This window comes from Danio rerio, chromosome 10, assembly GCF_049306965.1.
Source record: "Danio rerio strain Tuebingen ecotype United States chromosome 10, GRCz12tu, whole genome shotgun sequence".
NCBI lineage: Eukaryota > Metazoa > Chordata > Actinopteri > Cypriniformes > Danionidae > Danio > Danio rerio.
Window position 1 is genome coordinate 38,450,230 of NC_133185.1, and position 17,546 is coordinate 38,467,775.

At 39.6% G+C, this 17,546-nt stretch overlaps 1 protein-coding gene across 9 annotated transcripts in view; it reads left to right on the forward strand.

Moving 5' to 3' along the window:
* The window catches only part of ryr1a (ryanodine receptor 1a (skeletal)), a 142,288-nt gene that overhangs the window by 46,173 nt on the left and 78,569 nt on the right, over positions 1 to 17,546 (forward strand). For all 9 annotated transcript variants that reach the window (XR_012386451.1, XM_068223834.2, XM_073914988.1 and 6 more), the window contains exons 38-55: positions 92 to 292; positions 836 to 947; positions 8,040 to 8,180; positions 8,274 to 8,547; positions 8,624 to 8,738; positions 9,117 to 9,249; positions 11,799 to 11,893; positions 11,967 to 12,102; positions 13,239 to 13,425; positions 13,579 to 13,690; positions 13,779 to 13,899; positions 14,448 to 14,617; positions 14,766 to 14,986; positions 15,095 to 15,185; positions 15,285 to 15,425; positions 16,936 to 17,099; positions 17,192 to 17,270; positions 17,429 to 17,518. Coding sequence is in view for 8 of the 9 variants with exons in the window: in XM_068223834.2 (XP_068079935.2) it covers positions 92 to 292; positions 836 to 947; positions 8,040 to 8,180; positions 8,274 to 8,547; positions 8,624 to 8,738; positions 9,117 to 9,249; positions 11,799 to 11,893; positions 11,967 to 12,102; positions 13,239 to 13,425; positions 13,579 to 13,690; positions 13,779 to 13,899; positions 14,448 to 14,617; positions 14,766 to 14,986; positions 15,095 to 15,185; positions 15,285 to 15,425; positions 16,936 to 17,099; positions 17,192 to 17,270; positions 17,429 to 17,518 (2,583 nt within the window). In the remaining variant the exon portion in view is untranslated. The remainder of the gene's footprint in view (positions 1 to 91; positions 293 to 835; positions 948 to 8,039; positions 8,181 to 8,273; positions 8,548 to 8,623; positions 8,739 to 9,116; positions 9,250 to 11,798; positions 11,894 to 11,966; positions 12,103 to 13,238; positions 13,426 to 13,578; positions 13,691 to 13,778; positions 13,900 to 14,447; positions 14,618 to 14,765; positions 14,987 to 15,094; positions 15,186 to 15,284; positions 15,426 to 16,935; positions 17,100 to 17,191; positions 17,271 to 17,428; positions 17,519 to 17,546) is intronic.

Consider the following 17,546-nt stretch of genomic DNA (forward strand, 5'->3'; position numbering starts at 1 on the left):
ACAAGCAGCAAAAATCTATATTTTTGAATCAATGGCCAGTTGATCAGTGCGTCTCTAATATTTTTGTTGTTGTTGTCTTTCTTATGCTCAGATGTGTACTCTCCTGCAATATTTCTGTGACTGTGAGCTGCGTCACAGAGTGGAAGCCATCATCGCTTTCTCAGACAAGTTTGTTAACCAAGTGCAGACCAATCAGAGACAGCGATATAATGAGCTCATGCAAGCTTTTACAATGAGTGCAGCAGAAACGGCCCGTAAGACCCGCGAATTCCGCTCCCCTCCACAGGAACAGGTACTGTACGGGCACAATAAAGAGAAATTTGTTTTTTTATTATTTAATATTTCATTCAACAATAATTTATTAAAATGTTCAAAGTGACATTAAAGACAATTTTAATGTTTCAAAGATTTTGATTTTAAATTTTAAATGCAGTTCTTGCTATTCACCAGGGAAAAACAATCTATAAAAATATTTAACAACAACTTGAAAATATTTCTTGAGCAGCAAATCATTATATTAAAATGTTTTCAGATGGGTCATGTGACACTAAATCTGCTTTGCCATCCCATCACACAATAAGTTAAATGTAAAAAAAATGTATAGACAATTTTAAAATAAATTAGTATTATACAATATTAAGTTTTTACTGTATTTTTTACTTTTATTATAGATCAAAATAATTTAACAGTATTATTGTTATATTGTATTTTTGATAAAAAAATTGCAGCCTCTGTGTTTAGAAGAAACTTTTTAATATGTTTTTTACTATTTTTAATAACCAGAATAAATGTTATCTTTAGAAGCTACAATTTTTAAACTATATTTTATATACAGGTGAACATGTTGATGAACTTTAAGAACTGTCCAGAGGAAGAAGATTGCCCCGTTCCAGAGGATGTCCGGAATGGCCTCCTGACATTTCACCATGACCTTTTAGCTCACTGTGGTCAGTTTTAACAAACAAACTAATCTTGTTTCAATGATCATGCTGTCACAGTTTAACATTAGTACTTGTATCATTAAAGCCTAGTTCACACTAGAGGATTTTAAGCCTGATTTCAGCCCGATTTGGAAGTTAACGAGGTCGCCGACAGATCGGGCTGTGATCCGGAAGAAATCTGTGAGTGCACGGCACTCGCCGGTCTTTATGTGTGAACTACTGAACAACGCATCAACGAGGCTCGCTGACGCGTCGCCGACACCTCGCAGACGGAAATCCAACATTTAGCATGCTGAATATTCCAGAGCAGTCGGCCGACTCAACCCCACGTGTGGTCCGATGTAGTGACGAGCTGCAGCCAATGAGAGAGCATATCAGTATGAGCTGAATGCCTGTGTTCTCAGGAGCTCAGCAGAAACATCTGTGATTGGTCAGAATGGGCATCAACGCACTCGCTTCATTCTGTGTTAACACAGACATGAGAGTAGGCTATATTAACAGTGGAACTAGAATTCTGTAACTTATAGAATTACCATACTGCTCATTCTGACCGTTCTCATATAAAACGCCATATTGTCACAACATATTTACATTCAAAGCTATTATTGAGATATTAAAATTAAGCTTTGAATGTCTGGCATCATATTTAATGACATCATTACCCTAAAAATATAATCTTTTTTTGTTACAGCCTATAAATATGTAGTTAAGATACTAGAACACGCAAAGGTCTTGGCTTTCATTTTCACTTTCAAACAGGAGCTATTTCACAGCACAGAATATGCTGTTTTGAAAGATATCTGAAGTAAATTGATGTTTTTGCCATCAGAAAGTTTTGTTTATGTTAGCAGGAAGTTGCTAGGCAAGAAAATGCACACATATTTGAAGTCACAGCGAAAAGTATCAGACATGCATGCAGTCATTTTGACCAATATGGTAATTTAAGGCAGAAATGCTCGGTTCTTTACTTATTTGTAATAAAAAAAATAACAATTTCAGAAAGATCCTGATATCTACGCTCGAGTCACTGGGTGTTGCGGGCACTGTTATACAATGGTTCAGATCTTACCTCTCTGACAGGTCATTCAGGGTGTCTTGGAGGGGAGAGGTGTCCAACCTACAGCATCTAAACACTGGGGTACCTCAAGGCTCTGTTCTTGGGCCACTTCTCTTCTCCATCTACACATCATCTCTAGGACCAGTCATCCAGAGACATGGATTCTCCTACCACTGCTATGCTGATGATACCCAGCTATACCTCTCTTTTCATCCTGATGATCCCTCGGTTCCAGCTCGCATCTCAGCCTGCCTGTTGGATATTTCACACTGGATGAAAGATCATCATCTTCAGCTGAACCTCGCAAAAACGGAAATGCTTGTAGTTTCTGCCAACCCGACTCTACACCATAACTTTTCAATCCAGATGGATGGGGCAACCATTACTGCATCCAAAATGGTGAAAAGCCCTGGAGTAACGATTGATGACCAACTAAACTTCTCTGACCACATTTCTAGAACTGCTCGATCGTGCAGATTCGCACTCTATAACATCAGAAAGATCCGACCCTTCTTATCTGAACATGCAGCTCAACTCCTTGTTCAAGCTCTTGTTCTCTCCAAACTGGATTACTGCAACTCTCTACTAGCTAGGCTTTAAGCTAACTCTATCAAGCCTCTTCAGCTGCTCCAGAACGCAGCAGCACGAGTGGTCTTCAATGAACCTAAACGAGCACATGTCACTCCGCTGCTAGTCCGTTTGCACTCGCTGCCAGTTGCTGCTCGCATCAAATTCAAAGCTCTGATGTTTGCCTACAAAGTGACTTCTGGCCTTGCTCCTTCTTATCTGCTCTCACTTCTGCAGATCTATGTGCCCTCCCGAAACTTGCGTTCTGTGAATGAACGTCGCCTCGTGGTTCCATCCCAAAGAGGGAAGAAATCACTTTCGCAAACGCTCACGCTCAATCTGCCCAGTTGGTGGAATGAACTCCCTAACTGCATCAGAACAGCAGAGTCACTCGCTATTTTCAAGAAAAGACTAAAAACTCAACTATTTAGTCTCCACTTCACTTCCTAATCTGCAATTGCCTCTCTGAATATCACACTAACTGTACCCAAAAAAAACAACAACTAATACTACTAATACTTTCCTTCTTAGACTTTACAGACCTGAAACTTGCCTATAGCACTTATTCATTCTTATAGTTGTGTAAATTGCTTCCTTGTCCTCATTTGTAAGTCGCTTTGGATAAAAGCATCTGCTAAATGACTAAATGTAAATGTAAAGAAATACACTGATAGTTAAAAAAACGGCAAGGTGTTATTTGTTAGTTTTATTTCAAAGAGTTATACAATTACAAAAATTAAAAACTCTCTGTGTATCTATCCACTCGAACCGTGCAAATGAGTGATTAATCCGCTGATAAATCAGCTGATTTGATGATGTTTTTAAATGCTTTCTGGAAAGCTTGAAACTCTGTCAGTGATGTAATCAGCACACAAGCAGCCAATAGTGTTCATTTTTTCTGACGACTCCTCCCTCAAAATTTCATTGGCTGTGGTTTGGTAGCTTGAATGAGCTGATGGGGAATGAGTTGTTGTCAGATCATTTAGTGTGTTACCCCCCTCTTGTGGATCATTCACAGAGTGTCGCGTAGTGTGAACACCACAGAGATTAAAAGACATAAAGTCAAGTCATGTAGTGTGAACGGCACAGTGATCTGCTGATGTTTAAAATCCTGTAGTGTGAACTAGGCTTTAGGCTGCGAAACACCAAGTCAGTGGTGGGCCGACAGTAATTACTGTATAACTCGGGCTATCTTTTGTTTTGCAGTCAGTACATGTCAGCTCTTGTCAGGCGTAGTAGGATGGCAGTTTTGCCTGATTTAGACAAGTTTGTTTCCTTTTTAGAGGTGTATAGACTAACAATAACTGCTGTAATATTCAGTTAATTTCTAAACACAAAGAAAACCCATGCTAATTTGCATTTGCCTCTAGTCCTGCAGCTAGCTGAGATGCTGTTATCTGTGGCCACTAATTCTTTGTCATTGATTTGGTTTAGCCCTTACATTCCTGGTCAACGTGTTTTTTTAACCATAGCATATTAGGAGCCTAAACTTAACGTATAGGAGTGCACAATATATCTGTGGCCATATCAATATCGGCAGATAAATGCTATTTTTAATGTTTTCATTATCGTTCCGATAACAAAACTTGGAGATATCTTTAAGCCAATAAATTGTGTGTTATTTCTGTTTGTTGAACAACTTTATCTGCTTGCTTCCTGCCACTTGTGCAATTGTTTTACTGCTATTTAGATTTTTTATTACTGGCATTTGCATTTTGTTAATGTTCAGTGACTTGATCGCTTTATTTATGCATTTTTTTGTAAGGCAGTAGATTTTATTTATGTAAAATAAAGTTGGCAATAGGAAAGATCAGTTCATTAATCAAAACCTGAGATTAATTCAAACTTTTCAAAAGTTAAGGGTTTAAAATAAAATCAATCATTCACTATATGTTTATATAGTTTATTGTTTATATGTTTTAGTTTAATGTTTAATATATAGTTATATGTTAACAACGCCAATCTCAGGAAAATCGCTCAAAAATAAAATCAACACATCACAGCAAACACGCTCGGTGACCGGATTTTGGACCATTGCTATTCCCCGTTCCGGGACGCATACAAATCCCTCCCCCGCCCACAGTTTGGCAAATCAGATCCCTCTTCTGTTCTGCTCTTGCCTGCTTACAGGCAGAAACTGAAATGGGAACCACCCACCCTCAGGACGTTTCAGAGCTAGATGAACCAATCGGATTCCATAATTCAAGACTGTTTTGATCACATGGACTGGGATATGTTCCGGCCAAGCGGCAACCTCCCTCTCTCCCTCGGGAGGCCAATACGGAAGTAACTGAAACTGCAATTTATTGAAACTCCGCTAGTCTGGCTCCATAATAGAGCAAATTTCAATTGAGCCCACTGTTAAAATGGCCAACTTTACAGCAGTAAAAAAAGGTGTTTACAGCCTGGTACAAAGAACGATTTTGGTTCATATAGCTAATATTATTCTTCATGACAACTGTGAGGGGTGAATTTTTTTTATAACTCAGTCGTTTCCTTTATAATAGGTTATATTAAGTTTGCATAATTAAGGGTGTGGCCACTTGAGTGACAGCTAGGTCTCGCTGGTCGCCGTCACTTCACCTCAGTTGACTCTGGCAGATGAGCCACTGAACTCGGCATATTCATCTCATTTTTGTGTTGTTTTATGTGGCTTTACACAGTTAACTGCCTTTTGGGATTTTTTCCTACAATTATCAGGTGATTTGGGATACTGTGTGCACTTAATTGTGCTCACAAACCATTCACGTGGCCATTCACGTGGCCTATATCATTTATAATGTTCTTTAGAGCTGTAAAGCACTCCAGAATCTGACAGATTGATTAGCTGTAGGCTCTAGATCAGTCATCTGAAGTGTTGTCATACAGTGTTGTGCTGGATTTCATCAATAGTCTTGCATTTACTAACACAGACTATATCTAAAGTGTTTGGAAGTAATTCGCGTTTTCCTCCTGTTAAAAACTTTATAAGAACAATGAATAGTGGCTCAGTGTATTACTACAGTATTTTTAAAAGTCTAAACACTTTATTGATATAGTGTACAACCAAGCACATGTGTTCAGAATACAAATGAGTCACAGGTAATAAAGTATAAAGCGTTTTCCCAAAGTAAAGTGTGTCTGAGCCAGGTCCAAGCAAAATGCCAGCACGTGTCTGTAGCTCCGCTCGCTTCGCCTCTTTACCCTTGTTTGGTATCCCGCCTTGGGTGCAATGACGCACGAACAAAATGGCGACGGTTGGCTGCACCTACTTGTGGCTTCTTTTGCAGTGTTCAGAAACCTACGAGTGACGGACACTACGTTCATATATTTTACAGTCTATGGTTCCGGGCAGCATGTGATGACGACATTGAAGCGTACTCGGACACAGTCACGTGCTTCATCAGGAAATGCGAAGAAGACATGGTCCCAACAAAAACTGTCAGTATCTACCCATCAGTGGTGAAGTTCAAACAGCCCTATCAGTGCGAGCTTCAGCTTATAAATCCAGAAATGCTGAGAAACAAAAAAAAGCAAATTACAACCACAGGAAAACCAGCAAACCAGCAAAATGTCAATACAGAGAAAAGGTAGAGGGAGAATTTAACACCAATAACGCAAGGAGCATGTGGCAGGGACTTAATTACATCACGGACTTTAAAAGTAACAATCCCGCCACTGTGAACATTGCCGCGTCTCTCCCGGACGAGCTCAACTCATTCTACGCCCGCTTTGAAGCCCAGGACAGTGCACGCTCCCGCGGCCGAAACCGCCAGCACACTCTCTGTTTCTGTAGCGGACGTAACAAGAGCTTTCTGTCGCAAGAACATCCGGGAAGTTGCGGGCCCAGATGGCATTCCCACATGTGTACTTAAAGCATGCACACACCAGCTAGCGGGGGTTTTCACGGACATCTTTAACCTCTCGCTCTCTCAGTCTGTGGTTCCCACATGCTTTAAGACAGCTACTATTGTGCCCTTACCGAAATCAGCTAAAACCACATGCTTGAATAACTGGCGTCCAGTTGCTTTGACACCCATCTTCAGCAAGTGCTTTGAGAAGCTGATTAAAAAGCACATCTGCTCTGTACTGCCCGCTCACACTGACCCTCTGCAATTTGCATACAAGAATAACCGCTCCACTGATGATGATGTGCAATTGCTTTCACCTTGCACACTGCTCTGTCTCCCCTGGAAAATAAAAACACATATGTGAGAATGCTGTTTGTGGACTACAGCTCAGCATTCAACACCATAGTGCCTGCCAAGCTGGTGGTAAAGCTCCAGGATCTGGGTCTGCACGGCTCAGTGTGCAACTGGATCCTGGACTTCCTGTCAAGCAGATGCCAGGTGGTCAGAATGAACCACATCACCTCGTCCACACTGATCCTCAACACTGGTGCTCCACAGGGCTTTGTTCTCAGCCCACTCCTGTACTCCCTGTACACACATGACTATACAGCCAAACACAGCTCCAATGTCATCGTTAAATTTGCTGATGACGCAACGGTGTTGGGCCTAGTCACAGATAACGATGAGACGTGGGACTGCCCACACAGACGCAGTGCTAAGGAAGGCACAACAGCACCTCTTTTTCCTAAGGCGTCTAAGGAGGTTTGGAATGAGCCCCTACATCCTCCGCTCGTTTTACACCTGCACTGTGGAGAGCATCCTGTCTGGCTGTATCACTACCTGGTATGGGAATAGCACCAGCAGCAATCGCAAAGGCCTACATAGGATTGTGCGAACTGCTGGACGCGTAGTAGGAGGTGAGCTTCCCTCCCCTCCAGAACATCAACACCAGGCGGTGCATGAGGAAAGCCAAGCGAATCAGTGACTCCAGCAACCCAAGCCATAGACTTTTCTCTCTGCTACCCTCAGGCAGACGGTTCCGCAGCATCCGGTCACGCACCAGCTGACTGAAGGAAAGTTTCTTTCCTCAGACTATCAGGCTGATGAACACTTAACACACCACACACAGACTCTTCCATACCCTCACTGCACACCATCAATATATAGCATGCACTGCACTTTAACCAATCCACACTTGAAACAATACTGCCTACAACTATGTGGACACCTATTCATTGTACATATCGCTGTCAATTTTACAGTCATTGTACTTGCACTGTCTGTTTTTTGCACTGTCTGTATTTTGTACTGTCTGGAGCCAGCACCTAAGCTTTTCACTTATCATAGGACACGTGCTGCTGATGATGTGACAATAAAAATGATTTGATTTGATTTGATTGATGTGTTTGCCTTTTGATTTTTCCATCATGCAAAAAGAAAAAAAAATAAAGAATTCTATATATATTTATCAGCTGATACATCAACTATCGTCTATATAGGGAGGTATAGGGAGGTATCAGTGTTAGTACCTATATAGTACCTATATCAGTACCTATATAGTACCAACTATATAGGGAGGTATCAGTGTTGGGAAAAAGTTCCGTATTGGTACTTCCCTGAAAATATTTTGGTTTTCTGCAATAGGTGTGCACATTGAAGAGGAGGAACAGGAAGAAGAGGTGGACACTTCTCTCAGTGGGCGCCTACGCAGACTGGTGGAAAAAGTTAAAAGCTTGCGAAAAAAGCCAGAAGCTGAGCCTGAGCCTGAAGAAGATAAAAAACCAAGTAAAAATATTTTTGTCACTTAATATACAGGATCCCATTATATTTTTCCAGTCGTAATTCTTAAAAAAAAAAAAATTTGCTCTTGTATCACAGGTACTCTGCAGGAGCTGATCTCCCACACCATGATCTACTGGGCTCAAGAGTCTTTCATCCAGAACCCTGAGCTGGTGCGCCTCATGTTTAGTCTGCTACACCGGCAGTATGACGCTTTGGGTGAGCTGATTCGAGCTTTGCCCAAAGCTTATATCATTAATGCTGTTTCTATACAAGACACAATGGAGCTCCTGGAGTGTCTGGGACAGATACGCTCCTTGCTCATCGTTCAGATGGGACCAGAGGAAGAGAGGCTGATGATCCAGAGTATCGGGTAAGTGGATCACACTCATAAAAGGTGCAAATCCAATAGATACCTTTTGCTTACACTGCTGGAGTTTCTCTTTCAGAAATATTATGAGTAACAGGGTATTTTACCAGCACCCCAACTTGATGAGAGCTCTGGGAATGCATGAGACAGTCATGGAGGTTATGGTGAACGTACTCGGAGGCGGAGATTCCAAGGTATATTTTTATGTGATGTTAGCATATTAAAAGGCGTCATGATTTGAGAAATCCAAATTCCCTTGACCTTTTGACAGATGCGAGAAGATTATGCTATAAAAAAAGTTGCAGAACTCAAGTCCTTCTTGTTAGTCTAAAAATGTGCTTATATTGAGCCAATCTGCTAAAATGGCAGGTTGTGAAATGTACTATTTTATTATACAAAAGTGTGGCAAACTCAGACTCCAGAAAAAGATTCTAAACTCCAGAAAACGTTTAAATTACGATGTTTTTTTTCATGTGGTTCAAAATTAAACATTTCATGACGCTTTTATAAATGTAAAGAACCCATTTGGATTCAAAGATTGTTTAAGCTTGTTTTTCATTTGCTCTTTGCAGGAGATCAGATTCCCTCGAATGGTCACCAACTGCTGTCGTTTCCTGTGTTATTTCTGTCGTATCAGCAGACAGAATCAGCGCTCGATGTTTGATCATCTGGGCTACCTCCTGCAGAACAGTGGCATTGGGCTGGGTAAAGCCAGATTCATACTGAAACTCATCTTTATATGCTTCCATTTCAATAATTGTTCATGTTTTCTGTAAAATAATTTGCTCCTGGTTCAAACTGCATTATTGAGAGGGAGAAAAACCCAAACAGGTCCAACTGGCATAAAAGCCTACTATTATTACTCATGATTCATGGTAATTAGGCTACCACCAGTCCTAAATAAAAATAAATGTTTAATGTATATTTTAGTTCCCCTCAGCCCACAAAAGGTGCTTTCAAGAGTTTGCACCAAGCTGATGATTGATTATAAAGCTTGTTTGGCATGCTCTCCTGGGACAGAGCCCAGAGATTATAAGATCCTTGAGCCCTGGGCTCGCTCCCGTTAGCAGGGCGAGAAGGGAGTTTGACCTCAGGTAGATCTTGATGAACTCTCCCAATTTGTTAATGGCTAATGACAGATTATAGGGATAGCTATACTGCTTACTAAGAGCTCATCTATAGTGCCAATTCGGTTTGGTCAGTTTACGTATATCGCATGTTTTTGGACTGTGGGAGGAAACTGGGGAACCCTGGGGAAATCCATGCGAGCATGGGGAAAACATGCAAACTCCGCACAGAAATGTCGATTGGACCAGTAAGTTCTTTTAACCAGTGACATTCTTGCTGTGAGGCAACAGTGCTAATCACTGAGCCGCCGTGTCGCCCAATCTAGAAAAAGGAGAGAGGAGTATGGGTGGGGAGGGGGGATTCTTGAAGACTCAGATGACTAAGGTAAGAATCTCTGGTTATTTATAGTGAGTTCGGAGTTGCCCGATTGGTGAATCATGCGTTATCTAATGCAGGACCAGCCATAGTCCATCATAAGCACCTGATCCTCTCGAAAATTAGTTTGAGTAAACTTCACTTAAATAAATAGTTCACCCTAAAATGAAATTTTCCTTTTTGGGGGAAATATCTCTTTAAATTTAATAGCACAAAGAAAAAAAACAAATGAGAAATGTAAGCGTTCAGCCAACTCTAATTATAGTGGCATTCACTATAAACAACATTTATCATAGACATCAAGCCTGAACAAATGTTTTCATAGTGAATAGTAGTATACAAGTACTCACATGTTTTTATTTGGCAACAATCTAAATGTGTGTCAGGGTTCTGGAAGGATGAGGGAGCGAGGACTCAAATGCAACAGAAGATGGTTTATTATTAATTAAAATAAAACAAAAAGGACAACAAAAACCACCCCGAGGGGGAAAAACATGACTATAGAAAAAACAGACAAACAAACTCGGCTGGGCTGGCGAGACACGACTGGAGCAGGAACACAGGGGGAGTATAGACGAACTGGCACAGAACAGTAGACATGAGGAGAATATAAAGCAGATTTAAAATAATACACAGGTGAACAAACAGGTGTTAAACATGTGAATCTAATAAACTAATAATGGGTTAACAAGGAGGGTGGGACTAGACAATAGACGGGAGAGCACATGACACAGAGACAACACAAGCCATGCGCTCACATTAAACAAGACTAGAACACGCAGACAATGAGATAACGCATCAAGCGGGCACGCGCATGGTCCATGCACGTTTACAAATGGCGCTCATACAGAGACACACAATGACAAAACAAGTGCTCGACCCAAAAAACCTCGAGCCGAGCACGACAGGACTAGACAGAGCTAGTGTCCGGATTCTGCCACCAAAACAAGAATTTACAAGACCCGAGTGGCAGAACCCTGACAATGTGTGCATGTTTTGCACATGTTCTCCCTACTTGAATTATTGACATTATATAAGTCACTACAGACGATACAAAGTGTCAATTTCAGAGAGTACAGTATGCGGATTTGTTTAGCCTAGTAAAAAAGAATCTAACTCAAAGGCACAATCTGTAGGATTTTTTTACTTTCATACTTTATGAGATTGCAAATTGTCCCAAAAATGAAAATGATCCCAAATGTTTTGAAGAAAACTCAAATAAGAGAATATTCTAATAATATATAATAAAATAACTAATGACACAGACTGTGTACTGTGTTACCATGCTAATGAGACATGGAATTTATTTGATAAAAAAACAGAGAAACACCAAAAACGCTTTAGTCTGTTGTGGGTTTTATTAGACTGCACAGAGCAGCTTTATAACAGAAGCACAAAATGTATTTAGTATGATGAAGCAGCGCTGCTTCTCCACACATTCACGAGTAGACAAACAGGAAGCGAGGGACTGTGACATAATAAAAGCTCTGCTGCTTTTATGCTGCATCACACTTTCTTTTTGTCTCATTTTACTTCAACACCTTTTAGCCTCACACTGTTTCATACTACTATGACAATCATTTTTGAATACTTTAGCTTACACATGAACATGATTTCTGTAGGTTTTCCATAGAATGATGACCACAACTCCCATGATTCCACACATTGTCATCAAAATATGCTTTTATTTGTTGTGAATACACACCCTCTAGCAGCGAAAAATTACACGCTGTGTCTTTAAATTGTATTATATTAAACTATAAGTAAATATTTTAATGGTTGTATTATATAACCAGTGATCACTCTTTCAGGAATGCGTGGCTCCACTCCTCTTGATGTTGCTGCTGCTTCCTGTATCGATAATAATGAGCTTGCCCTGGCTCTCCAAGAGCAAGACCTGGAGATGGTGCGTTAGGCTAAATTACATATTAAAAAAAAGTTTGTGAGGAGTTTTTCATTTTGTCTCTCTCTTCGTGCAGGTAGTAAAGTACTTGGCAGGCTGTGGTCTGCAGAGCTGCCCTATGCTCTTGTCAAAGGGTTACCCGGATATTGGATGGAACCCAGTTGGAGGAGAAAAGTATCTGGATTTCCTGCGCTTTGCTGTGTTTGTGAATGGTTTGTAAAATATATGGTTGTATCTCTCTTTAAAAAAGTGTTTAGTTTACATATGTTTAGAGTATAGCTTTTTCTAGTTTGTTAGAGTGAGAGGTGTGATGGGGGATGGCATAAAAATAATAATTTATGGTATACCTATAACAGACAGAAATACAATCCATTACTCTGTTTAATTAATTTTCTCATAATTGTGAAATTAAATGTTGACTTTTGCTCCAGATAGCATCACCCCAATAATAAGGCAAGTTTTTGGGGGTTTGTCATCTTTCAATTCCAGTGCAAAAAAAAGCATGTGTTTTAGGATATAACTCAGGTTTTTGAGCACATTTTGCTATTATTATTCATTTATTCGTTCGCTGGAAATTAGAACTGCATTTCGAAATAGTTTTGAAACTAATATTTGCGCTTAACAAACAAAAGTATTTATTTATAGACTAATTGATGTCTGTGCGTAAAGGTTTCCCTATCCAAGAGGGAAAGTGAAAGTGATCCATTATCTCTCATTCTCACGCAGTAGATGCTCTGTTTAACAGTTTTCTGTTAAAAAACTGTTAACTGTTTGCTTGTGAAATGCTAATTTTTTCCACTTAGACTTACTTTGCGTCCTGTAAATAGCGAATGCGCTCTTGGCGCGACGCAGCTGACTCTTAAAGGGAATGGGAGATGAAACTCTAATTGGTTTATTTTCAAAACACACCTATAACTCATTAAGAAAATAAACTCAACCCTTTTAGACCATGCGCCTAAGCGCAAGGCAGATTTCCCGTCCTTAAATTAGCAAAAACGCGTCCTGACACGCCCTGAAAGCATTTGCGCCCTGCGTTTTGCGCTTTGCGCATGGAGCGTCAAAATAGAGCCCTTATTCTGCAATATAAAGGTCAAGTGCAGTAACTGTTTAAACGTTAAACCTACAAAGTTTTTACACCAGCTAATCAGACATGTTGTGGGTATATTAGCACTTTAGCTTTTCTAAAATGGGCCAAAATTGAAAAGGAGACTTTGTCACAAGACAAACAGTTGCCACAAAGTCCATTTTAGACCTTTTAGATAATACTTATAAGGTAATAGACAAAAAAAAAACACTTTAAATAAAATTCTGTAGTTTTGCAACATTTCAATTGACGGTCACCCTGCAGGAGAGAGTGTGGAGGAGAACGCTAATGTGGTGGTCCGGCTGCTGATCAGGAGGCCTGAGTGCTTTGGTCCTGCACTGAGAGGAGAAGGGGGCAATGGTCTGCTGGCTGCCATTGAAGAAGCCATCAAGATCTCAGAGGACCCTGCAAGAGATGGACCCACTGTTAAAAAAGACAGACGCTTCCCGATGTAAGTGCAATTCATTTCTTTACTATTACAGTTTGGTGTGTACATTATATACAAAATCAATCGGTTAAATGCCTTGGAATACCTATTATCACAATTTTGTTTGTAAGTAGGGTCTGTCGACATTTCAAATGATTCTGATTCCTGTTTTGTCAGGTTTGGAGGTGAAGAGCAGCATGAGGAGAACAGAGTGCACCTAGGAAATGCCATCATGTCATTTTACTCAGCTCTTATTGATCTGCTGGGTCGCTGTGCTCCTGAGATGCATGTAAGTGTGTTTATATGTAAATGTTTGAGTGATGATGAATGAGATCTGATTTGATTGAAGATTTTGTACTTCATTTCTGTTTGCACAGTTGATCCAGGCTGGTAAAGGTGAAGCTTTGAGAATCAGGGCTATTCTTCGGTCGCTTGTGCCCATTGAGGATCTGGTCGGTGTGATCAGCTTGTCAGTCCAGATTCCTGCTTTTGGAAAAGGTAACGATAAGCTAACGGAATAGTAAAAGTTAGATGTAAAAAAAAAAAAAAAAAAAAAAAAAAAAAAATATATATATATATATATATATATATATATATATATATATATTTATATATATATATATTTATATATTTATATATATTTATATATAAATATATATATATTTTTTTGAAAATGGTTAGTCATGTTCTGGTCTTAAAGGCACAGCATGTAGTTTTTGCCACTAGAGGGCGCGTATTCACAACAAACAAAACCGTACTTTGATGACATAGTTACTGAGTGTGCAATCATGTGAGTTGTGGTCTTCATTACATCCTACGGGACTCCAGGAACTTGTACAGGAGTCAGTGGGGATCAGCAAATGTTTGGTTGCATATATTTTTAAAATTATGTTCAGGAGATAAGATAAGAAATCCATTCCCATTTGGAAGAATTTGAGGGTAGATAAATATTAACATTATGCATTTTTGTTGATTTTACTGTAGCTTATAGATGGATGCCTGCTCCCTTTTCTCACATTACTTGGCTTAATTATTTTATATTACAGATAACAGCATTATTGAGCCGAAGATGTCTGCTAGTTTTGTTCCTGATCATAAAGCACCAATGGTCCTGTTCCTGGACAGAGTTTATGGCATCGACAATCAGGACTTCCTATTGCATGTACTAGAAGTGGGTTTCCTGCCTGATATGAGGGCGGCAGCCTCCTTAGACACAGTAAGATGCACACCATACCTTTTTTACTAACATTCACTACATTTAAATGATATGACCAACACTGAGCAATAGTACTACAATGGGAAATGTGTGTATTATTTCATGTCCTCTCTCTACGTAACGCTTAATATCTTGTTCTTTCTCTAAGGCTGCATTCAGCACTACAGAAATGGCCTTGGCTCTGAACCGTTACCTGTGCTCCGCCGTGCTTCCTCTCATCACTAAATGTGCTCCTTTGTTCGCCGGGACGGACCACCGAGCCATCATGATCGACTCCATGCTTCACACCATCTACAGGCTGTCTCGAGGACGCTCGCTAACTAAAGCACAAAGAGATGTTATTGAGGAATGCCTCATGTCTTTGTGCAGGTGAGTATTGTGCTCTACAGTAAACAACAATAGTACAACCTTGCATGCAAAATATGTTTAGTTTACCTGACATTTTAGTGGTTGCTTATTGTGAAATTTGCCTTACAGGTATCTGCGCCCTTCCATGCTCCAGCACCTTCTCAGGCGGCTAGTATTTGATGTGCCTATTCTGAATGAGTATGCCAAAATGCCCCTTAAGGTATTGAACTTTATCGTCACACATTTGTGAAATGATAAATTAATTTTAAATTAAAGCTGGTTGCAATAGTTATCTCATCTCTTTTTGGTTGTTTTACAGCTGCTTACCAATCATTATGAGCGTTGTTGGAAATATTATTGCTTGCCTAATGGCTGGGCTAACTTTGGCGTATCATCAGAAGAGGAGCTTCATCTGACCCGTAAACTCTTTTGGGGGATCTTTGAATCTCTGGCTCACAAGGTGGGAATACAGCAACAACAAAAGAAAGATAAAACAACATCACTAAGGTTATATGAAGTAGATTAGTGTCTTTCTGTCCCAAAATGCAGTGAATAGACAGAGTAACATGGTAATATTAATAAAAACCTTAACTTAAACGTGTTTTTAAAGTTTACTAGTGTCTTTTCACTTAAAAAAAAGTACCAGTAAGAGCTAAGAGGTGTAACACAATGCACAAACATGCAGTAAACACTCAAATGTGCCTCATTACAGAAATAGCTTAATAATTAAACTAACACAACATACAGTTAAACAGATGTTAAATAAAGGCATCTTTTCCAAACTTTGCATTCTGACAACAAGCTTTGTTGAGATGCTCTGTAGCTGGTTGCTTTACCTGAGAGCATTATTATGCTGATCTCGTTTTTAAAATAAGAGTCCCACATACATAGTTGGTATAACAGAAGCTTAGATAAACTTAAAACTTAATCGCATACTTCCATACTATATAGTGCAGTATACAATAACAGCATGCAAATCGAGTAGTACAGTATATCCGAATTCATAGAATTTGAAAAACAGTATATGAGAAGTACCCGGATGACTTACTACTTCCGGCGAGATTATGAAGTATGCATCCGGTGGACACTATGCTATGCTATCCCATGAGTGAATTCATGAGTGGGAATTAGGGGACCCAATTGACACAAGTAGGTTACTTGATATTGAGAAATAGCGGATGTAGTATGTCCGAGTTCCATTCATACTACTCACATTCATCATTTATACTGTATAGAACATAGGTGTCAAACTGGATTCCTGGAGGGCCACAGCTCTACACAGTTATTCTCTAACCCTAATTAAACACAGCTGATGCAACTAATCAAGGTGTTCAAGACTACTATGAAGCAGGTGTGAGTTGCAGCTAAACTATGCAGAGTTGCGGCCCTCCAGGAATTGAGTTTGAGACCACTGGTATCCGCTTGTAAAGTGATGACGTGTTTGTGACGTATGTATTACTGTTTGCGGGTCCAAGCCGCCATTCATTTGAGTGGAGAAATCATTCGTTTATAATCACGTTTTATTCCTATCACACATTAAAGTTAATTTTATATAAAATCATAGTGTACACAACAATCTCTGGGCTTGCTGCATAACAAATACCAAAAATTTAACAATTTAAAAAAAATGAATCACTTTCTGACATCGGATATTAGGCATGGACATATATACTGCGATCGTGATTTTCGAAAGTATTAAATCGCTTTGTAAACGTTTATTATTACCATTTCATGAGTCTCCCCATTCAGTTGAATAGAGCGATTGGACCCGGAAGCCGCTTCGCGTGACGTCACACTTAACAAGCGGATAGAGCGTACTTTTCTAACGGTCGAGTAGTAAATTTGAATTCAAATGTAGTACCTACTGAGTAGTAGGCGATTTCGGACTCAGCCTTAGTGTGTTTCTGTTACAAAATGCAGTGGGTAGACAGAGTAAAATGGTAGCTTTTGTAATTTGTGTTCCCCAATAGAAATTCGATGCAGAGCTGTTCAAAATCGCCATGCCTTGTATATGTGCGATCGCTGGTGCAATTCCTCCTGATTATGTGGACGCCAGCTACTCCTCCAAAACCGAAAAAAAGGCTTCTGTTGATGCTGAAGGGAACTTTGACCCCAAACCTGTTGATACCACTAAGTACATTTGTTTATTGAATACATTTATTTAGTGGTATTAATACAACTGACAAATTGTCAAATACTTGATTGCTTATTTTCTCTTTTTTATAGCACTATAATTCCCGAGAAGTTGGACGGGTTCATCAACAGATATGCAGAATATACGCACGACAGATGGGCTTTTGAAAAAGTATGCAAATTGTTCTTTTGTTCACATATGATTGATTTATTTATTTGTAACATGTCTAGTGGGTTCTGTGAGATTGCTATGGTGTTCCTAGGTTGTTGTTGTTGTTGTTTATTTATGTATTTGTATAAGAGTCTTACCATTGTCTTATAATCCATCAGATTCAAAACAACTGGACATTTGGTGAGGTGATGGATGAAAATGCCAAGACTCATCCCATGCTCAGACCTTACAAAACATTCTCTGAAAAGGCAACCGAGTTTATTTTTACTCGATCTC